This window comes from Symphalangus syndactylus, chromosome 23 (assembly GCF_028878055.3).
Source record: "Symphalangus syndactylus isolate Jambi chromosome 23, NHGRI_mSymSyn1-v2.1_pri, whole genome shotgun sequence".
Classification (NCBI taxonomy): Eukaryota; Metazoa; Chordata; class Mammalia; order Primates; family Hylobatidae; genus Symphalangus; species Symphalangus syndactylus.
Window position 1 is genome coordinate 30,784,009 of NC_072445.2, and position 24,261 is coordinate 30,808,269.

Genomic DNA, 24,261 nt, shown 5'->3' on the forward strand with positions numbered 1-24,261 from the left:
TTGTCATAACTGAAAGTGCATAGAAAGAGGTCATTTACATATTGGATTACAGTGGAGTCTTCTGGGAATTTTAAGTCCATCAAATAGGTTCATGAGAAATATGTAGGGCCTTAGTAAATTGTTGGGGCATAACAGTCCAGGTGTATTGTTTATTTTCCTAGGTGAAGGCAAAGTAGTAGTGAGATTCTTTATGAAGGAGAGTATTTTAAAAGGCAGAACACAGCCGAGAGTGGTGGCTCACGCCTGTAATCTCAGCACTTTGGGAGGCCGAGGCAGGCTGATCACAAGGTCAGGAGATCAAGACCATCTTGGATAACATGGTGAAACTCCATCTCTACTAAAAATACAAAAAATTAGCCAGGCTTGGTGGCGGATGCCTGTAGTCCCAGCTACTTGGGAGGCTAAGGTAGGAGAACGGCATGAACTCGGGAGGCAGAGCTTGCAGTGAGCCGAGATCAAGCCACTGCACTCCAGCCTGGGCGACAGAGTGAGACTCTGTCTCAAAAAAAAAAAAAAAAAAGGGCAGAACACAAATGAATCACCATGAAACATTGCATGTTGGAAGAGATAATGGACAGGATACTGTTAGGATTAGGCACCAAGGGAAATCTTGATTTGACGGTGTAATTGATAGATCCCAGGAAGGAACTGATGTCCTTTCCCACTTGACTTTTTAATAGCCAAATGGGAGTAATGCATGGATTAGAAGTGGGGACTTATGTCTAATAAGCCTCTCATTATCAGGGAGAGCAACCGCTAGTCCTTGTGGTTTTAAATGATATTGGGGAATCCTGGGGAGAGGCTTGGAAGGATCTGTTTCTACCTTATATGGGTTCTGTATGGCATATACCTTAGATAATCTTAATAGTTTGCTTAAATCTTTATTTAAGTAGATAGGTTGAAGTGTGCAAAGGAACTCCCTGCTTGGGGGAAGTCAGACAAAACCATTAGGGGCCATAGACATGAAGAGGAAGACTCAAGGGCAGGTAGAAGCAGTCCAGCAGGAATTTTTGTACCTCCATCCATGAGAAGATACCTTCCACACAAGTTTACTGGGGTAGTGCAGCTGAGTAGAAAATTATGTTGACCTTTAAGAGGTCCCGTAGAGATGAGGATGAGCTGGGGGCAAAGCATCAAAACCCACCAATGGTAAACTTTGGTGACTCTGGAGAAGGGGGCAGGAAATGAGGTTGTGTTGAGGGTAGAATGTGTTGTCCTGTTATTGATGAGAGACATGGAGGCTCTTTAACTTGTAGCATTATTTCTTCATGCAAGTTTAGTAGTAGTTGAGGGCATTGGGACATTTGCTTCTCTGGAGGAAAATAGACAATTCTGTGGTGAGGAGGGGGACTTGGGTTTTTCCCTCCTCTTGAGCACTGGGCAATTCCAGGCCCAGTGTCTTTTTTCCTCATGATATCAGCACATTGTTGAGATCAATGGGAGCCTTCCATTGTGGAGCTTGCTGTGAGTTAAAAATTTCAGGTTTTTCCAGTTGTTTTAACTGCAGTGCCACAAGCTTGCACTGTGTATTTTCCAATGTTTTTGAAACACTATTTTCATATTATTGGGCTAATGTCTGGAGCCTAGACGTGTATACATTTTGGTAATTAATATTATTTTTCTGTAATGTGTCATGGAGGTCTGGCCTGAAACTACTTACAAAGATGGCATGGCCTGAGCAGAGGCTGTTTGGAAAGTCAGTTCCACCCCTGAATTGTCTTTCCATGTTGTCTTTAATTGATGGTGACAGCCACAGTTTCATCAGTTTGTTATTTACAATGTTAGATATGTGACCAGTCAATTTCAATGGGAGAGATTTGATGGATGGCTCCCAGTAATTTCCTACTTCCCTTGGGGTATCAGGGGTAGCCTGAGACCCTTGAGTGAGCCCAAGGAAGGAACTGAGGTTCATCAGAAATAGTGGTCCATTTAGCTTTTTCAAAGCAAAGGGAGGCATTTCCAGGCCCAACCAACAGGCAGATAAGTTGATTTAAATCAGGGAATCCCAGAGAGTGTGCACCTAGAATGATTCTAAATTGTTCAACAAACCTTTCCCTTTCCTTTCTGTGGTCAGGAAAGTATTTGGTGATAGGATGCAATTCAGACCTAGACCAAGGTTTCAATGTTCTCTCTTCTATTAGCCTTACTTGGGAACAGGTACTGGCTGATCCTGGGCTTCATCTGAAGGAGATGGAGGCCAGTGAAGCTTTTGGTTACAGGGAGGTGAGGGGCTGGAGGAGGGGGCAGATGGTGGAAGAGATTTTGGGAGGCTATAAAGGAAAGCTGGGAGGGGAATATGGTGGAGGTGCTGTTGAGAGCTCTAGGAACTTTACTGAGTCAGAAGCATTTTTCTAAAGACAGTGTGGAAGAGCCTCAATGGTTTGACTGAGATTTGAATTATTTAGCTGTTTTTGGCTTCTTAATACCAAGTGAAATAAGCAGACCACTGTGCATCCAAAAGCTTTGTTCCTTTTTGCTCTAGGGCTCTTTTTAGAGGGACTAATTTAGGGATATACCAGGAGCCCTCACCATAGCTGAAGAGAGTTTTTGGTAAGGCTTTGCCAGTGAGAAAGCAAGCAGACAGTATTAGAACTATAGTGGCAAAGCAGGAGTTTGATAAGGTGAGGTTTCAACTGAGAAGTTCCCATGGGAGAAGCAGGATTAAACAGACAGAAGAGAGAGGCCTCATAAAGAGTAGGAAAAAATTCCAGCCCAGGCATTGGGGAGTGGATCGCCACTGGAAACAAAGAGCCAGGAAAAGTCTCCATCCCAGGAGACAAAGATCCAGGAAGAATTTTCCAGCCAAGAGCCAGGCTCATGCGTCAGGGAGTGAATGTCTACTTGACACAGTGAGCCCCAGAAAGAAAGACTTCTAGCTGAGTAGATACCGTTCAAACAAAGAAGTCTGGGCCTCTAATCCAGCTTCAGACAATGTAATCAGAATGTTAATCAAAATATGTCCTCACTGTGATTCGATGGACATTTATCTGGAGCACTGGATATTGGAGTCACTCACCACCAGATACCCAAAATGCAAGCAGACTGAAGACAAAGTCTTGGTGTGTGCTGAGAGATTGGTTATTGTGTCCAAGGGCCCAATGGTGGTTCAGATCCAGATCTTAATCATGGTCCAAAAACTGTTAAAGAAAAATCAGAGACAGTAGTTAAAATGGTAAAAACAGATTTTATTCAGGAAAAGCTGCAATAGAAGAAGGGATTCCAGTATAGAACTGGGCTTAATTCCATGTAGAGAGCATGCACAAGTGGGGATTCCTAATTCCAAATAGCATGGACAGGAGAGCAGGGTGGGGGCTCAGTGGATGAAAAAGTACTGAGGAGAGAAACGTCACAGGTAAGGGGATTCTGGTTAAACAGAACTAACAGGATCCTTGCTACAGGTTGGCCAGGGTGATAAGATACCAAGGGTGGCAGTGAGGAATTTGATCAGATATTGAGGGTGATCTCAATATCTGGGGAGTTCTTTCTCAACTGACTTTGTAAGATTCCTGTTACAACTGGGTATGTAAAGAGATGTAAAGAGGAACACAGAAATCCAAAGCTCAAGGCCTAGTTGAAATGAGGATTCAGAAGAGCCTGACTAAAGTTTGGTCAAGGAGAGCATTTTATCACTGTGTGCAGGACGCTATACCAAGTACTTTATGAAAATGAGCTAATTTAATCCCTAAGCCAACCCTATGTGATAGATATAACTCCTTTTTTACATAAAAGAGAATTGTTGCAAAGAAGTTAAGTAAACTGTCCAAGGTCACGCAGCTAGCATGTAGTAGAGACCATATTTAAACTTGAGTATCTGACTTCAACCATTAGTATTTACTGCCTCCTGGACTCCTTGGGGCCTCCACATCTCCTTTGGTGTGTTGTTTGGTTAGAATATGTGTGATGTTCCAATGATCTCTAAGAGTTAAACTGTGTTTGAAGTTAAGAGTTAAAGGGAAGTATTTGGATCTATAGGTGACTGATTACAAATTTAGTTTAATAGATAGTAATTGAGTAATTTAGTTACATAAGAATTTAAAAGGGGGCACCATATATTAAATGCCTATAACATCACTCTGGTTATTAAAATTATACATTAGACTTTAAGGTAGTGACTCAAGACAACATAATAAGTCAAAAAAAAATTATCACAAGAATGTGTGCTAAGAAAAGGCCATAGGATGGTTTCATGCCCTTTTCCTCCTGGCAGGTTCACTTATATGTGTGACCCTGATGCCGAGCTTGAGTTTCTGTTAGTACTTATGATAACTAATCTTCATAGGACCTGCTTCTAATGATTTTGCTATCCTAAATTCTGGGCCCTGGTGAGTAATAATGAGGTCACTTTGTAGTTTAGCAGACTCTCACTTTGTTTCTTTTAATATGTAAATTAGAGTTCCAAGTTCTTGCAGGTAAGAAACACCTGCCACTAAAAAGAAGGTTAAAATGTCCTCCTGAAGAAATGTTGTATCTGGCTGTCATTAAAAAGCCAAAAATTAATGGATGATGGTGAGATGGTGGAGAAAAGGGAATCCTTACACACTACTGGCGAGAATGCACATCAGTTCAGCCCCTGAGGGGATCCCCAGTTTGGAGATTTCTCAAACTAAAATAGAATTACCATTCCACCCAGGAATCCCGTTACTAGGTGTATAGCCAGAGGAAAATAAATTGTTCTACCAAAAAGACACCTGCACTTTTATGTTTATCACAGCACTATTCACAATAGCAAAGACATGAAATCAACCCAGGTACCCATCAAAGGTGAGTTAAAGAAAATGTGGTACATATACACCAAGGAATACTACACAGCCATAAAAAGAACAAAATCATGTCCTTTGCAGCAGCATGGATGCAGCTGGAGGTCATTAACCTAAGTGAATTAACACAGGAACAGAAAATCAAAAACTGCATGTTCTCGCTTACAAGTAGGAGCTAAACATTGGGTACACATGGACATAAAGATGGGAATAATAGACAGGACCTAGAGCCAGGAGAGAGGGAAAAGAAGAAGGGTTGAAAAACTACCTATTGGGTACTTTGTTCACTACTTGGGTGACGGGATCATTAAAAGCCCTAACAGCTTCACACAATATAACTGTGTAACAAACCTGCATGTGTAATACATTTAAAGATTTAAAAATTTTAAATGCCATATCCTTATGCTGATTTTTGTGCACATATACATGGCTCTTTTGCCTCATTTAGGTCAAGAAGATGTTCCTTTTTGAATACAGATCTCTCTCTAAAGGATACTTTTTAACCATTCTCACTTCATTGTTCAAGTCGACCTTGCATAATGAAGTTTTCGTTGCTTTGAAAATAGGAGTAGTAGGCCAGGTGTGGTGGCTCACGCCTGTAATCTCAGCACTTTGGGAGGCTGAGGTGGGTGGATCACCTGAGGTTAAGAGTTTGAGACCAGCCTGGCCAACATGCAACATGGTCTCTACTAAAAATACAAAAATTAGCTGGGCGTGGTGCAGGGCACTTGTAATCCCAGCTATTCAGGAGGCTGAGGCAGGAAAATGGCTTGAACCTGGGAGGCGGAGGTTGCAGTGAACCAAGATCACACCACTGCACTCCAGCTTGGGTAACAAAGTGAGACTGTCTCAAAAAAAAAAAAAAAAAAAAAAAGAAAGAAAGAAAAGAAAATAGTAGTAATATTTAGTCTTGTGTTTTTTTCCTTGTAGGAAAGACTTGATTCTAAGGAAGACCATGCACTGTTCATCTCAGCAAAGAGATGTTTACACCATAGTGTCTGAATAGATTTGGGCATAAATACTTTAAAAGATATAATAAGGTCACTAGACCCTGGGTGGGCCTGGGATAGAAGACAAAGTTGTGAAAGAGACTCTGAGAACAGGGTTGGAACTGGATAAAGGTGTGCCTGCTTTACAGTTTTTCTTGAGTTCAATCATTTAACATAATGCCTCTGAAAGTAACTTACTGCTGTCTTTGGTAGAAATGCATATTGGTGTATTGCCAGTGCCACAGCTGGGATGTCTGGACCAATTTGGAAGGTTGCAAACTGCCACTTACCCACTTTCAGACCTGTCTTGACTTTCTGGCCTTTCCCCACACTAAATGAATGGAGTGGGACGGAAGAGCCTAGACAGAAACATATGTTTTCTATTTACTTCTTCCTACCTCATTTTTTTTTTTTTTTTTTTGAGACAGAGTTTCGCTCTTGTCGCCCAGGCTGGAGTGCAATGGCGCAATCTTGGCTCACTGCAACCTCTGCCTCCCGGGTTCAAGTGATTCTCCTGCCTCAGCCTCCTGAGTAGCTGGGATTACAGGCATGCACCACCACACCCAGCTAATTTTTGTATTATTAGTAGAGATGGGGTTTCACCATGTTGGCCAGGCTGGTCTCGAACTCCTGACCTCAGGTGATCCACCCGCCTCGGCCTCCCAAAGTACTGGGATTACAGGCGGGAGCCACCGTGCCCGGCCTTCCTGCCTCTTTTCATGTCGAATGCTTAGAGGTTTTCCTTTGAGTCATGGATATGAAGACCTAGAAAGTATTTGCTAAAAAAATCTCCAAGGAAATACAGTCTCTGTACAGTATTTCTTGAATTTGTAAATTTGAAAACCAGACATGACAATTTGTTTGATAAATACATGGATAGTTTGAAAGCTTAGTAAGATCCAAATTTCGTTTCTTTTTATTTTTTTCTTGTTTCCAGTAGGGTTGGAAGGGTCCAAATTTTAGACATATGTATACAAAAGCAGTAAATGAATTGGAAAGAAGAGGGAAGTTAATACTTTTAGCTTTTCTCTTTTAGAGAGATTAGCTTTCCATTATTTTAACAGAATAGCTTACCAAAATGTTCTTTCCCTATTTTGTGATGAACATACTGAAATCTTGTATCTAATTAAATTCAATTCCTACCTAAAAGTTTTCACAAAAAAGATTATAGTTCATGTTTGTGACTAAAGAAACAAACAGAAGTTGTTTATAAAATGTTTGCTGGAAATGTTAATGTCCTTGTTTTCACCAGTGAAATTAATGATGAAAGCTTTTCTTCTCTCTTGAAAGTTTTCTTTTCGTTGAAATGCTATTTGTTTTCCTGGTTATTGGTTACTTGTGGACAGATAGCAGTTGTGAAGACATAAACTACTGATTGTTAAAAATTTCAGCATTCTCTTTTTAAAAGAAATCGGCAAGCCGATTCTAAAATTTATATGGAAATGCAAGGATGTAGAATAGCCAAAATAATCTTGAAAATGAGCAAAGTAGGACTTACGTATCTTTGAAAGTTACTCTAACGCTGTTGTAATCAAGACAGTGTGTTATTGGGAAAAGGACAGACATATAGATCAATGGGATCCAATTGGATCTGATCCAGTCAGATCCAGTTCCAAAAATAGAACTACACATATGTGGTCAAATTTGATAAGGATGCCGAAGTGATTTAATGGGAAAAAGAAAGTGTCTTCAACATATGGTGTTGGGAAAGGTGTTTTTCCACATGCAGAATAAAAAAGAACTTTGATTCCTACCTTACACCACTGACAGAAATTAACTTGAGATGAATCAGGACCTAGACTTAAAAGCTAAAACATTACAATTTCTAAAGGACAACATAAAAATATCTTTACAATTTATCTTAGGACACACAGAGCACTACCACTAAAAAGTATAAGGAATATCACTGGTCAAAAAGCACATGAAAAAGTGCTCGTGATCATTAGTCATCAGGGAAATGCAAAGTGAGATGCCACTGCCTACCCACTAGAATGGCTAAAATTAACAAGATTGATCAGACGAAATGTTGGGGAGAATGTGGAACTGTCAGTGATTGCTGATGGGGTATAAAATAGTACAACTACTCTGGAAAATGTTTGGCAGCAATTCCACTTCTATGTATTTATCCCAGAGAAATGAAAATATATACCTACAAAAGTCATATGTGAGAATGTTCATGGCCACTTGATTGAGAATAGCCAAAAACTGTAAAAGCCCAGTGTGTATGGTAGGAAAAAACCAATTTTCTCCTACTATACTCTCAACGCAGAGAGTATAGTGACCAGATGTGTGGATTTTTCCCACACTGACCAATTCTCTGACGCTAGCCGGATAGCCTATATTCAATTCACTTCTGACACTAACTAGAGCTCGTGCAGATCTCTCATGGATTAAGAGCTCAGTCTCACAAGACTGTGCCCTACTTCATATACCAATTGCAAGCAGTAGATTCCCAGGTCACCACAACTTCTGACCAGTTTGGCCACAAGTGGGAGGTTACCACAACCCCCTTCTCAGGTTCAGTAGTGTGCTAGAGCAGCTCATAGAACTCAGGGAAACACTTATATTTATCAGTTTATTATAAAGGATGTTTTAAGGGATACAGGTGAACAGCCAAAGAAGTACTCTGGGTAAGATATGTGGGAAGCGGCATGGACCTTCCATGCCCTCTCTGGGACCCTCCTATCATCTCCGTGTCTTCAGCATCCCAGATGCTTTCCAAACCCTGTAGTTTAGGGATTTTTATGGAGGCTTCATCACATAGGCTGAGCATTTATTAACTCATTCTTCAGCCCCCTCCTTTTCCTGGAGGGTGGGATAGTGTGGCTGAAAGTTCCAGGCTTCTAATTATGGCTTGGTCTTTCTGGTGACCAGCCCCCATCCAGGAGCCCACCAAGAGTCACCTCATTAGAACAAAAGACACTCTTATCAATATCCAGGAAGTTCCAAGGGATTAGCAACTCTGTTAGAAACTGGGGCCACAGACCAAATATTAGAACAAAAGATGCACCTAGCATCCCTCTTGCTCAGGAGATTACAAGAGTTGTGGGAACTCTCTGCGAGGAACTGGGGCAGGGATCAAATACACATTTCTTATTGTATCACAATATCACATCCAGGTGTCCATCAGCAAGAGCCTAGAGAAGCAATCTGGTATATCCATACGTAGAACACTGCTCGACAATAGAAAAGAACACATTGCTGATACATGTAATGGCAAGGATAAATCTCAGAAGCATTAAAGGACATGAAAGAAGCCAGACACAAAATACTTTATACTGTATGATTCCATTGATATAAAGTTATAGAATAGTTAAAACTAATCTGTGGTAACAAATATCAGATCAGTAGTTGCTTCTGGTTGTGGAGGGAGGGGAATGTTGACTGAGAAGAAGCAAGTGGGAATTCTACAGGTTGATAGAAATGTTCTATCTTCTGGTAGGGGTGTGGGTTATATAGGTATAGTCACTTACCCAAACCAATCAAACTGTAGACTTAAGATATGTGCATTTCACTATATTTAAATTATAACCTCAAATTAAAAAATCTCACACAAAAAATAGCAAGGTATTTTCCTATCTCTTATTCTGACTCTTTCTTATTCTCTTAAAGTATTGGACAGCCCAGTCTCACTATACTGAGGCAATTTTTGAAAGGAAATAAAATTTATTACTTTTATTATCTTTTAATGTATCCACTCTACTCTATAGAGGGCATCATTTAAGCTCTTTTTCAGTCTTTGTTGTTGTTGTTACAGTGAAGAAGAAAAGCTATCCAGAAGAACAAAATAGCACAGCAGTGTAAACTTGCAATGATTTGGCAAGTTTTTGAAGTTATTTAATCCTGATAAGTTAAAATCCCTTGAAGCATATTTATACATTCATCTTTCCAGCCAGCTACCGCTTATTTGCTCTTTCATTCAAGTGAAGTTACTGAGCACCTCCTATGAGTAGATGTTTTATCAGATACTGAGTGGGCATGCTACGATGAGTACACAACCAAGTCCCTGCCCTTAACAGCATTCCTAGTTTAGAAGTGATAAATACAAAAATAAATTCCATCGCAACAAGAAAGGTACAGCACCGTACAAACTGCTGCTGTGTGTTCTTTTGAGGAAGCAATGTCTTCTGCCTTGTGTGCTTGGGAAGATTCCACAGAGGAAGTGACATTTGAGCCAATTTGTATGAGTAGTTAGAGTTGTGCATAGGAGTTAGAAGAAGGGGGACATTTTAAGGAGATGACTAGAAATTTAATTGAATAGTTCAGTGAGTCTTTTATCCTCCCTATACCTTTAGGTAAAGGTTCTGTTAATATCTACTGAAATAGAAGTCTTTTGCAGTAGCATAGTCAGTGTTTAAACTAGGACACCAAAATATTTTCCGTTTTTTCCCTCACCAATAGCAGCTAATATTTATTGAGAACAAAGGATGTGACAGGTACTCTGCTTAATGTTTTAATTTAATTTAATCTTCATAGCAATTTAATGCATTAATATTACTGTCCCTATAGATTAAGAAAATTGAGGATTGAAGTAATGCCCTTTATAAGTGGACAAGCTGGGGATTCTTTCCCAGGTTTCTCTGTCTCCAAAGCCTGGGATCTTTAAAAAGCCTATTCTGTGTGTTGCTCTTAGTATGAGCCCAGAGAAAGCAAGCCAAGGGCAACTCTGAAGTGTCTTGTGGTCACTTAAAAGAGGGGGGATTTACCTGTTTTCCAAAATATGGCCTGCCCACCTTTTGTATTTTTCAGTTCATTGCCAATATGTATAATTATTTATAGACCCACAGTAATCTGTTTTATTTTTATTTCTGTCTACATGATACTTTCATTTCATGTATGAAAAATCGCCAAGTAATCATTCTCTAAGCTTTCTACAGTATCCATCTTATAAGTTAAAGAATCATAGCAGTAAGTACTATAAGCTCTTTGTAGCCATTTCACTCTAATTATTAGACTGAGAACCTTGAAGATGTTGCCCTTTGAAAATGACTTGTCATTTGGGCAGTCTGGCTTCTCACTATTTAACAAGTGTTGCTTAAGTATCATGTAGGAACATTTGATGTGCTCCACAGCCCCTCACAGCTTCTGATAATTCTGTTTGTGACAGCCTTGAGAGATCCCTGAGTGGTAGTTTAAGATTGTGCTCCAGTATAAAAGTGGCAAGGTTTGTCTTTTAAACAAACTTGTATTTTTTTCAGAGTATAAGATAAATTTTTGACTAAATCAGTCATTTGCCATACTCTAAAATTCATTTTAGAAACTTGGTTTTAGGTTTGTAGTTTTTGCCCAAATGACACTTAACATGGGACACCCACCCTAACCCCTACCTCTTTCCCAGGAAAGTTAGATCTTTGTCCAAGATTCCACCAGTATTGAATATTTGCTTTTGCCAGATATCTTGTCAAAGGTGCATTGTCTGCTTTTGGTTGACCAATGGGGTATGGGTTGTTATGCCAGATGAGTGTCACCTAGTAGTGGAATTAGAAAATCATCAACCAAGGGCCCGGCATAGTGGCTCACATCTGCAATCCCAAGGCTTTAGGAGGCCAAGGTGGGAGGATTGCTTGAGCCCAGGAGTTTGAGACCAGCTTGGGCAACATAGCAAGACCCTGTCTGGTGACGCACACCTGTAGTCCTAGTCACCCAGGAGGCTGAGGTGGGAAGATCACTTGAGCCCAGGAGTTTGAGGTTACAGTGAGCTATGATCGTGGCGTTGCACTCCAGTCAGGGCAACAGAGCAATATTCTGTCTCTAAAAAAAATTAAAAATTAAATTTAAAAAGTCACTAACCATCAGGCATTGGAAAACTTTTAATGGAAGCAGAATAATGGGATGATAGCCTTCCTAATGCTATAGTAGACCAAGGAGTACTTCACATTTTTTTCTTCATGCACGCTGGTACTGAGGTGGGTGCAAAGATCCAATAGACAGATCTTACTTCAAGGAGTTTATGGTCCTGGAGGAACTAATCACCTATGTGAATGTGTGATTAATAGAAAATAGCATGATAATGTGTCATAAAAGGAGTAAAGTGCTATAAAAATCAAATATGTTATGAAGATAAATCTTCTAGAGAGGTATAGGTATAAGTATAGGTAAAATGCTATTGAAATATGTAGGAAGAAGAGATTACTTCTGATTTTGAACCACAAAAATGAAGTGTCATTTAAAATAAGAGTCTGAAAGAGAGAAGTTATGTCCTAAAACGATTTAACTGGAAGCTATTATTTTTAAATATCGTGTTATTTCTTATTACTAAGGAAGTGTGGTATTACGGAAAGAACGTGGGCTTTGGCATCAGACTTGTCTGTACATGTCTACCATTTAATAACTGTCGTACATCACATTGCTTCCTTCTTTGAAATTCAGTTTTCTCAGCTGTAGCATCATAGAGGAGTTGTGATTGTCTAAATGATTAAATGGGATTACACTTTTAAAAGCTCCTAGCAAAATGCCTGGCACCTGGTCACTTTTCATTATATGCTGGTTCCTTTTGTTCTCCTGTCTGACCCAATTCAAAGTCCCTTCTGTCCCATTAGCTTGTTTTATGAACATGGAGGCAAGGATTCTGGGTAGGAGGCAGTTGTAGTACTTCATTCATTAAACATTTGCTGACTACTTTGTATAGTGGAAATCTAGAGGCAGGGATTATTATTATTATTATTATTATTATTATTATTATTGTTGTTGTTATTATATTTTGAGAGCGGGTCTCACCATGTCGCCCAGGCTGAAGTACAGTGGCACAATCATGGCTCACTGCAGCCTCAACTCCCCAGCCCAAGTGATAATTCTGCCTCAGGCTCCTGAGTAGCTGAGACCACAGGTGCATGTCACCACACACAGCTAATACTTAATTTTTTTGTAGAGATGGGTCTCACTATGTTGCCCAGGCTGGTCTTGAACTCCTGGACTCAAGCGATCCTCTTGTCTTAGCCTTCTAAAGTGCTGGGATTACAGGCATGAGCCACTGCACCTGGCCTAGGATTAACTGTTTTAATAGGCATTTAGGAAGTAGAATGGGTAGATATGGGAATTCAGGGAGAATTAGGGAAAGGTGGATAGAAAAGAGGCTAAACTGATTTTCTTCTACTATAATCTTTGGAATCAAACTAAGAAGGGCAAATCGATTATTCTTCTCAGGAAAAGATTTTCTTTATCTTTAAACGTATAGGTAACATTAGCTGTCTTCTACCTGATAAATTTGTTTTCTGTAAGTTTTGTACCTTTTTTTAAAAAAGAAATTATTTGTATCATAAAGGACCTAAATAATATATATGGCATGAATGTACATCTGCCCGTGAATGCTGAATTTATTCTAGAAAATATCGCTTTGCACTCTTTGATTCTAGCTTGTGTTGCTGACCTCACTAGTATAATTATTGGCTGACTTTGTCTCTTTTTCCATTTCCTCCCAATCAGTTTGATAAAGGCTACTCTTACAACATCCGTCATAGCTTTGGAAAGGAAGGCAAGCGGACAGACTATACACCTTTCAGTTGCCTAAAGATTATTCTATCCAATCCACCAGGCCAAGGGGATTATCATGGTAAGTGCCTCCACTGGATATGTTGGCCAAGTACAGAAATCCAAGAGCTCTGTTGGAAACACGGAAACAATGTTGTGGCTTTTTGCATTCCTGTCAGGACCTAGTTTGTAGCTTATGTCAGTTGTCACTGTCAAGCTAGAGCTCTGTTACTCTTAGAACAATTTGTCTTATTACTGAACTAGGTCAGGCAAGAGAAATTCATTCAGCTGCACTTCAGTTTGTGCTGGATTAGGCTTTTCAGTTCTCACTTTTCCTCCTTCCTGCTGTTCTCTGTCTCCCTCATCTTCTGCAGTGTTCTGCGAGTGTCTTAGAGGGCTGATGTAAGTTTTACAAAGCTTTTTAAAATTAGAATATTCTAAGTTTGGAATAGTAGATTCATTAATTTTCCAAAGGCTAACTACTAAGGAAAAGTGTGGGGTTTTTTTCTTATCACCATCATCTGATTAACCAACAAAGATTAAGTGGGCAATTTAACATGTCGTGATATCTGCCATAACTATCAGTTTGCCTGAGTTATTTAAAAAGAAAAACATCTCATTTGTCTGTTTTGTCCGAGAATATTTTAATAGTTCATATCAGTAAATTTTCTGGATTATCAAAGCTTACTACAGTATGTATCAAAACTTCTTTTTGTTTTAGAATCTTAAACACTTTTTAAAAGACTGCACACTTTCGGGCTGCTAAAGATCAAATAACCATAAACAATATTTTTAGAAAGACATTCTGTGTGTCCAAATCATTAAAAAATGCCTATACATTCATTAGTTAATAGATGGAGAAGTGGCCAGCACTAGTTATATAGATAGACAGATAAGATAGATCCATATATAGACATAGATTTTTTTTTTTTTGAGACAGTGTTTTGCTCTTGTTGCCCAGGCTGGAGTGCAATGGCGCGATCTCAGCTCACTGCAGTCTCCGCTCCCGGGTTCAAGCAATTCTCCTGCCTCAGCCCCCTGAGTAGCTAGGATTACAGGCACCTGCCACCCTGCCTGGCTAATTTTTTGTATTTTTAGTAGAGACGGGGTTTCGCCTAGTTGGCCAGGCTGGCGGGCCTCAGGTGATCTGCCCACCATGGCCTCCCAAAGTGCTGGGATTACAGGCCTAAGCCACCACACCCGGCCTGGTAATATATATTGAGTGGTTTTTATTACTTATGTCAGAGTCCCTTGAGGTGCTTTTTTAGAAATGCAGATTCTCAGGGTGCACCCTCAGTCATATAAAATCAGACTTTATTTGCAAGTACACTGGGTGAGTTTTATGTCTTCTAAAGTTTGAAAACCATGGGTCCAGGTACTTCTGTTGAGGAAGCCTGAAGCTTTTTTTAGCCTAGCAGCCATACCAGGCGGTCAACTTATGATTAAGCTTGTGGCCAAGTAAAACTCCCAGGGATTTGTCTGCAAATTTCCAGGTTCTAGCATTTGTCCCTTAATTGTTGGTTTTCATTAGCTTAAATGCAAAACTTTATTTCTGTTCAGTTGTATCTTGTTATCCCGGTGCTTTATGTTATTATTTTGTTTCTAAGTTCAACTCCGTCAGTCAAGGAATATTATACTTAGCACTCAATGAACTCATTATTTGTTGGAAACATTTACTTATTCCTTTCTTAAAAAGTAATAAACTTAATTTTTTAGAGCTCTTTTAGGTTCACAGCAAAATCGTGTGGGAAGTTCAGAGTTCCCATATACCTCCACGCCCCAACACACACACAACCTCCCTTGCTGTCAGTATCCCACACCACACTGGTACATGTGTTACAATTGATGAACCTACATTGACAAATCCTTATCATCCAAAGCCCATAGTTTACAAGAGTTCATTGTGTATTTTGCATAACAGTACTTTATCAGATTTGTCTTTTGCAATTGTTTTCTCCCCGTCTGTGCTTCTGTTCTTTTCTCTCTTTTTTCACCTTTTGGGATTTCATTTACACACACGTTAGACCTTTTATAGTTGTCCCACAGTTCTTAGGTATTGTGTTTTGTTTTGTTTTGTTTTGTTTTTGTCTTTTTTCTCTTTGCTTTTTAGTTTCAGAAGTTTCTACTTGTCATATCCACAAGATCCAAGGATTTTCCCCAGTCATGTCCAGTCTACTGATGAACCCATTGAAGATATTCTTCATTTCTGTTACAGTGTTTTCGATCACTAGCATTTCTTTTTTATTCTTAGAATCTTCATGTCTCTGCTAGCTGGTTATTCCAACACATTTATTGAATAGGGATTCCTTTCTCCATTGCCTATTTTTATTGACTTTGTTGAAGGTCAGATAGTTGTAGGTATGCTGTCTTATTTCTGATTCTCTATGCTGTTTCATTAGTCTGTGTCTGTTTTTGTACCAGTACCATACTGTTTTGATTACAATAGCCTTATAGTATAGTTTGGAGTTAGGTAGGGTGATGCCTCTGGCTTTGTTCCTTTTGCTTAGGATTGCTTTGGTCATTTAGGCTCTTTTTTAGTTTCATATGAATTTTAGAATAGTTGTGTTCTTATTCTGTGAAAAATGACATTGATAGTTTGATAGAAATAGCATTGAATCTGTACATTACTTAGGGTGGTATGGCCATTTTAATGATATTGATTCTTCCAATCCATGAGCATGGAATGTTTTTCTGTTTGTGTTGTCCCTGATTTCTTTCAGTAGCGTTAGCGTTTTGTAGTTCTCCTTGTAGAGATCTTTCACTTCCTTGCTTAGATGTATTCCTAAATATTTTATTTATTTATTTTTTGGTGGCTACTGTAAACAGAATTGTGTTTTTGATTTGGCTCTCAGCTTGAACATTGTTGGTATATAGAAATGCTACTGATTTTTAAGGCCAGGCATTGTGGATCATGCCTGTAATCCCAGCACTTTGGGAGGCCAACGCGGGTAGATCACTTGAGGTCAGGAGTTCAAGACCAGCCTGGCCAACATGGTGAAACCTCATTTCTACTAAAACTAAAAAGCAAAACAAAAATTAGCCAGGCATGGTGGCTTGCACCTGTAATTCCAGCTACTCAGGAGGCAGAGGTTGCAGTTAGCTGAAATGGCACCACTGCACCGGGTGACAGAGTGAGACTGTCTCAAAAAAAGAGAAATGCTACTTATTTTTGTATATGAATTTTGTATCCTGAAACTTTGCTAAAGTCATTGATTAATTCCAGGAGCCTTTTGGTGCATTCTTTAGGGTTTTCTAGGTATAGAATCATATCATCAGCAAAGAAAGATAGTTTGACTTCTTTTCCTATGTGGATGGCTTTTATTTCTTTCTTTTGCCTGATTGCTCTGGGTAGGACTCCCAGTAATATTTTGAGTAAGAGTGGTGAGAGTGGGCATCCTTGTCTTGTTCGCATTCTCAAGGGGAATGGTTTCAGCTTTGGCCCATTCAGTATGATGTTGGCTGTGGGTTTTTCTTAGATGGTTCTTATTATTTTGAGGTATATTCCTTTGGTGTCTAGTTTTTTGAGGGTTTTTATCATGAAGGAATATTGGATTTTTTTTTTTTTTTTTTTTTTTTTTTGAGACGGAGTCTCACTCTGTTGCCCAGCCTGGAATGCAGTGGCGCGATCTCGGCTCACTGCAAGCTCCGCCTCCTGGGTTCATGCCATTCTCCTGCCTCAGCCTCCTGAGTAGCTGAGACTACAGGTGCCTGCTGCCATGCCCAGCTAATTTTTTGTATTTTTAGTAGAGACAGGGGGTTTCACTGTGTTAGCCAGGATGGTCTTGATCTCCTGACCTCGTGATCTGCCTGCCTCGGCCTTCCAAAGTGCTGGGATTACAGGCTTGAGCCACCGTGCTTGGCCAGGATATTGGATTTTATTGAAAGCTTTTTCTATTGAGATAATATGGTTTTTGTTTTTAATTCTGTTTATGTGGTGAATCACTTTTATTGATTTGCATATGTTGAGTCAGACTTGCATCCCAGAAATAAAGCCTATTTGATCATGGTGAATTAGCTTTTTGATGTGCTGCTGGATTCAGTTTGCTGGTATTTTGTTGAGGATTTTTGATTCTATGGTCATCAGAGATATTGGCCAGAAGTTTTCTTTTTTCATTGTGTCTCAGCCAGATTTTGGTATCAGGATGATGCCGGCTTCATAAATTGAGTTAATGGGAGGAGTCCCCCCTCCTCAGTTTTTTGGAATAGTTTTGGTAGGATTGGTACCAATTCTTTGTATATCTGGTAGAATTTGGCTGTGAATCAACCTGGTGCAGGGCTTTTTCTGGTTGATAGGTTTTTTTTCCAGATTCAATTTCAGACCTCGTTATTGATCTGTTCAGATTTTCACTTTCTTTCTGCTTCAGTCTCGGAAGGTTGTGTGTTTCCTGGAACTTAGTCATTTCCTCTAGATTTTCTAATTTGTGAAAAATGCACAATTATTTCTTATTAACTTACAAATCTATCATTTTATGACTGAAAAAATAAGACTTTTCTGTATTAAATTTTTAATAAGTATTTTGACTTACCATTGCAGTTTATTAAAATATGTAAAATTTTCTAGATTTTGTCCTAAAACAGCCTTTATATTTCAAATTCTTCTGTATTCTTATTTATGTGAGTATTTCTAGTGGTCTATCTTTCATTTTTTTCATGAAATAATATAGAGATGACACATATCCACCGTAAGTTGTTTTTCTATGAAATAGTTTATTTTTTCATCTCATTTCCATCCATGATTCTCTTACATTTTCATAGATTCTATGCTTTAGGAAATAGGCATATAATTTACATTTGAAAATGATGTTGAATTTTTTTCTTTCTCAGAGTTTGCATGTTTTTCATTTTGTTTATCTATCTTCCTTCTCTCATATGCCTTTTATATAATTTTTAGACTAGAATATAAGAAGATTGTATAAAGTTTTAAAATAAACTATTATGCAGCTATTTTGTGATTATTTGTGCTTGTTAGCAAGGAGCGTAATTAAAGCTGTTTTCCCTCTTCCTGTTGAAGGGACATCTTAGCCTGAGAATGCTGCAATGTTTTATGTAACTCTTGAGCTTGGAGTGCCCTGATAACCATACAGCTAAGTAAGCATTTAGATAAAAAGAGGAAAGCAGTTGCACCCATGGGCAATTATCTTTTTTATTAATAAGCTCTTAGACAATTAAGGGGAGCTTAGATGGTCTCTCGAGTGTGGTATTGTACTAAGTTGTGGGTAAATAACCTTGTTTGTGTGCTGGCTTATTTTTTGTTGTCAGGTTGCCCATTCCGTCACAGTGATCCAGAGCTGCTGAAGCAAAAGTTGCAGTCATACAAGATCTCTCCTGGAGGGATAAGCCAGGTAGGTCATATTCTTCTCTCTGCATCTGCAGTAACGAGGCCTCAGACAGATCTCTGGGTTTTATTTAATGTTCTTGCAGTGATGCTATGTACTACTTGTCAGGCCTCACACCAGACATCTTATCTTCAAGATGGATTAGGTTAAAACCTTGACTTATCTGGTTTAGACTCTTGGAAAATTCTAGTTCTTCTGTCTGCTAAGCTGCATTTTTATTTTTCCTAGTCGTAAAGGAAGCTGGAAACCTTCCCTCCCACCTCAGTTTGTTTTACTATCTCAGTTGAGGACTACATCTTTAAAATTGTTGAGCAATGCATGGAAGCTTATTAATGAAGCTGAAAATTAATGACAGCATATTTCATTTTGGGAAATTGTTTTCTGAGCAGATGATAATGTAGTACATACTGGCTGAATGTTCTGATAGGCATCAGTTATTGCTGTGTTTAAGCTACACTTCTGATGGTAGATCAAATATTTTGTCAAAATACTTGGTCTTATGAACAATGGAAATGCTCAGATTGTAAAACCAAATGTTAAAGAGTACATTTTTTAGTGAGTCTACCTTTAAAAAATTAATATTGTGACATAGCAAAGACTATTTTCTATAGTGTGCTTTCAAGTTGACTGGAATTTTGAAGGAATAGGGGAAGAGCTTCTGCTTCCTTAGCTGAAGAAGAATATTATATATTTTAGAGTTAGAACATCTAAATCATCATACATCTTTAAATTGCTATTTTTATTTAAAGAAAATTGTTACTCTAGACAACTTTACAGCTGCTTCTGTGTCCAAAGTTCAGATAACAAATCTTACATAGTTTTTTAGTACTTTGAGCAAAGCAGTGTTCAAGGTGCCGTAGAGTATGCAAGAAAGAATCAGATATAAATCCTGCTCCCACAAAACCAGTGTCTGAAAAAAAAAAACATAAACCAAGTGTCATGAGAGGTACACATAGACTGTCTTGGGTCTTCTGATGAGGGAAAGACTATAACTAGCTGAAGAGGTCAAGGAACCCTTTATGGAAGAGATGCCCTTTGAATCAGGCCTTGCACGAAGGTTGGGAATTGGGGAGAGAGAATGCACAAATGAAAGACTATAGGAGTATTAAGATTTCAAGCTTAGGATAATGGTGGCACCAATACATAAATACTAATAGGTAACTTAACGGGAGTATAGTTGGTTTCGGTTTGAGTGACTTAATTTTAGTGGTTACAAACTGCTGCTAACATATTTGATAAGGAATCTAGAAATAAAGAATTAGTGGCTTTTTTTTTTTTAGCAATTATAAGGGATCACCTTTTTGAAAACAATACAAGTTCTTAACGTATCTATGTTAACATATTATGTCTGCATTTAAATGGTATTAATGTGGACTTGGGGCATTAGATAATTTAGGACCAGAAATCTGATGGTCTTTTCAGTTAGAATTGTCACATAGGTAGAAAGCCATTCTCTTTTTTGGAGTCCTAGGATGTGACATGCCATGGTGCATAGGTAGGAAGTCAGTGGTAGAACCAAAAATTGAAGCCAGGCTTTCTGACTCTTAAGATTTTTTATTTTTTTGCTGAACTCCACTCTACTTTAGAGCTTATTATCATGAGTTTGCTGGAGGCAGAGAAGAGGTAGGGAGTCAAAAGCTGTGTTTGAAAATGTAATCTTGGCTAATCCTTCTCTTTGTCAAGCATTAAAAGGAGGTGGGATGAATGAAGACTGAACAGAAATGGGGAGAGAGGGAGAAAATACATTAGGGTAGTGAAGTATCACAAAAGTCAAGGAGAAAATTTTGAGAAGAGAATAAGTTCCACCAAGTCCCTTGTAGCAGAGATTTTTTTCATGAAGAGAACTGAGAAAAGGTGGTTGGATATGTTGAGAGGATTATTTGACTTTGACTTTGGTGAGGTGTCAGTAAAATGGTGGAAACCAAAAGCAAGATCATACTTGCTTAAAAAATTAATGAAAGATAGTAAATAACCTTTTCAAAAAATGTGTCAGGCCAGGTGCAGTGGCTTGTACCTATAATGCTAGCACTTAGTAGGGAGGCTGAGGCAGGCAGATTGCCGAACCCAGGCCTTCAAGACCAGCCTGGGAAACATGGCAAAAACCTGTCTCTACTAAAAATTAGCAAGTGTGGTGGCGTGCAACTGTAGCCTTAGCTACTCAGGAGGCAGAGGTGGAAGAATCACCTGAGCCCAAGAAGTTGAGGCTCCAGGGAGCCGTGATCATGCCACTGCACTCCAGCATTGGCAATGGAGTGAGACCCTGCCTCAAGAAAAAAAAAGAAAAGTGCCAGTAAAGGGGATGCTAGAGTGGTATTGGCTTAAGCATCATGGGATTGTTCATTTCTGGGTTTAAGACCTGAGCCTATCTGTAGGAAGAGGAGAAGAAAGAACTGTCAGAGAGGGTGGGCTTGATGAAGATATAAAAGAAAGAAAATATCTCTCTAACCAAGCAGAATTAAGTTCTCTTTCTTTTATACCATGACTGGATTGTATGTGCCTTTGCTCTTAACATTTGTTACACTTGATTGTAATTATTTGTTTACCTGTTCATCTTTCCCAATAGTTTGTGAGTTTCCTGAAAGGAGGACTGGATTTTTACTTAACTGTCTCATAGTAATCCAATGAGTTACACTTGTTAGGTGCTTTAAAAATGTTGGAAGAGTGAATGGGCATATTTAGGTATGAGGTGGATCCTAGAGTGTGCATGGTGGTATGCAGAGAGAGGCAAATAGGAACTCAAAGACTCAAGTGAAAAAGTTACTTACTGGAGGAAGGATGATATGTACTTGAACCAAAGGATGGTGACAGAGAAAGGCATACCCCTCAGCAATGTGGGAGCATAGAGGAAATAGTTAAGACACAGCAAAGGAAGTTGATGGAGTGTATCAACTGGTCTTATTCTTCCTTGTAAATAAAGTAAGGTCATCAGCTGGAGAGTAAAGGGGTTATGAATGATATTCTGGTTATAGAAAAGGTTAGAAACTACCACCAACAAATGTGATAGGGAATCTAGAAGAAATTAGAGGCGTTTTTTAGCAGTCATAAAGAATGACCTTTAAAAAAATAATCTTAATATACTAACATTATCTCAAGAAAATTAATGTTTATAGTTAATAGTAATGACCATGTTTGTATAATCTTTGCTTTTGACTCCACTGTATTTCTCTGTTTGCCCTTGATCCATAAGTATACCCCTTACTTAGCTGGAGCTGGTTAGTAATTTTCACATTACCCTTTAGACCTGCATTGTAACCTTTTATCTGAGATGAACACAGATGTATAGTGCATGCCGGCAAGCTGTAAATAATATCTTGCTTTTATTTGATGTCTTTATTGAGTGGATCTCACTAGAGTGAAGCAGCTGGTGGACTGTATTCTAAGGGGCAGAGAGTTAATGAATGAAAATTCCATGTAAAACATTTTGATAAGGTTGAATTTTGCAGGTTGGCCTAAGTGCAGATTAGATCTTGAAAACTCCAAGCGTGTATTAAAATATTGAATGAGAGTTAAGAAAACATCATTAAAATGTACAGAAGATAGAACTCCATGTGGTTATTTTTATCTCAGAGAAAACTACTTGAAAAAGATACCTTCAACTATAGGAAATAGATTTTTTTTTTTTTTATTTTTGGAGACAGAGTCTTGCTCTGTCTTCCAGGCTGGAGTGCAATGGCGCAATCTCGGCTCACTGCAACCTCCACCTCCCGGGTTCAAGTGATTCTCCCACCTCAGCGTCCCGAGTAGCTCCGTCATGCCCAGCTAATTTTTGTATTTTTGTAGAGATGGGGTTTCACCATGTTGGCCAGGCTAGTCTTAAACTCCTGACCTTGGGTGATCCGCCTGCCTCGGCCTCCCACAGTGCTGGGATTATAGGTGTGAGCCACCACGCCTGGCCAAGAAATAGATGTTTTAAGTAATCAAAATGTTGGTGATCAGAAAAGAGATCATTGTGACTCAGCTGGCGTTGCTGATTTTTTTTATAAAGCATACTTATAGGATCACATTTCATTTTCCTTTTTAATTAACCTTAATAGTGTTACAAAATCACTGAAAATTAATGAGCTTCATATCCAGCTTAAGAAACAGCAATTAAACAACAGAATATGGCCAAAGAAAATGGGTACCCCTGCATTTATTCTCCTTTCCTCCCTGAAAAGAGAAATACACAGCAGTCAATTCACCAACACGATGTAAAAATTATAAATATTTATGCCCCAACAACATAGCTTCAAAATACATGAATTAATAACAGAGAACTGAAAAGAGAACTAGACAAATCCACAGTTGTATTTGGAGACTTCAGCACTCCTCTTAATAATTAACAGAACAAGCAGGCAGAAAGTCAGGAAGGATATAGAAGCCTTGAACAATACTGTCTACCAACTTTACCTAATTAACATCTGTAGAACATGTTACCCAACAACAGGAGACATGAAATAGTAACCCAGGTAGATCATAGTCTAGGTCTTTAAAATCCATTACAAATGTAAATAATTTGAAATCCTATAAAGTAGGATTTAAAGCAGAGCAATAAAGCAAGAAAAACAAAAGATTAGAAAAGAAGAAAGAAAACCTTTTTCTATTCTCAAAGTGATTATCAATGTAAAAAAATCTCAAAGAACCCAGCAAGATGCTACTGTAACTGGTAGGTGGAAGGATACTAACTCAATATACAAAAATCAATTCTATTTCTTAACAGTGAACAATTGGAAATTAAACATTTCAAAAAGTATTAGTTTGCTGCAAACGTAATTGTGGCTTTTACCGCAAATACTTTTGTAGCAACCTAATACCATATACAGTAGTACCAGAAATCCAAAATATACGTAAGATCTTTATGTGAAAGACTGATGAAAAACAAAGTAGAGACACGTGTTTCCTGATTTCAAAACTTACTGAAAACTATTGTAATTAAGATGGTGTGGTATTAGGGAAATGATGAAGACAGATTAATTGGACAGAATAGAGTTCAGAAATAGAGCCACATATATATGAGCAACTGATTGTTAAACAAAGGTGCCAGGGCAATTTAATAAGGAAATGGTAATGTAGAGTTCCAGAACAACTCTAGAGTTCTACAACAGGTAGATCTAGAGCAATTGGATATCCAAATGCAAAAATCCTAGACATATACCTCCAAACTTATATAAAAATTATTTAAAAATGGATTATAGAACTAAGTAACTGTAAAATGTGAAACTTGCAGAAGAAAACAGAGTATCTGCATGACCTTGGGTTTGGTGTGTTCCCTGAAAGAAAATAGTGATAAATTAGACTTTACCAAAATTAAAAATTTTGCTCTGCAAAAGACAGCTTTAAGAGAACAATATAAGCCAGAGACTGGAAGAAAATATTTGCAAATCATAAATATTTCATAAATTATGAAATAAATCATAAATTTCATAAAAGATGTGAATCCAAGAGATATAAAGAACTCTCAAAACTCAGTAATTAGAAAACAGTTTTTTTTTTTCTTTTTTTTTCTTTTTGAGACGGAGTCTCGCTCTGTCGCCCAGGCTGGAGTGCAGTGGCGCAATCTCGGCTCACTGCAAGCTCCGCGTCCCGGGTTCACGCCATTCTCCTGCCTCAGCCTCTCCGAGTAGCTGGGACTACAGGCGCCCGCCACCACGCCCGGCTAATTTTTTGTATTTTTTAGTAGAGACGGGGTTTCACCGTGGTCTCGATCTCCTTTTTTAACGGGCAAAACATTTG

The 24,261-nt window shown here is 38.6% G+C and overlaps 1 protein-coding gene across 1 annotated transcript in view; it reads left to right on the forward strand.

Annotated features, from left to right (window-relative positions):
* The window catches only part of PRIM2 (DNA primase subunit 2), a 313,885-nt gene that overhangs the window by 253,993 nt on the left and 35,631 nt on the right, over positions 1-24,261 (forward strand). The window contains exons 11-12 of the mRNA XM_055262817.2: positions 13,169-13,295; positions 18,473-18,555. Of these exons, the coding sequence (XP_055118792.1) occupies positions 13,169-13,295; positions 18,473-18,555 (210 nt within the window). The remainder of the gene's footprint in view (positions 1-13,168; positions 13,296-18,472; positions 18,556-24,261) is intronic.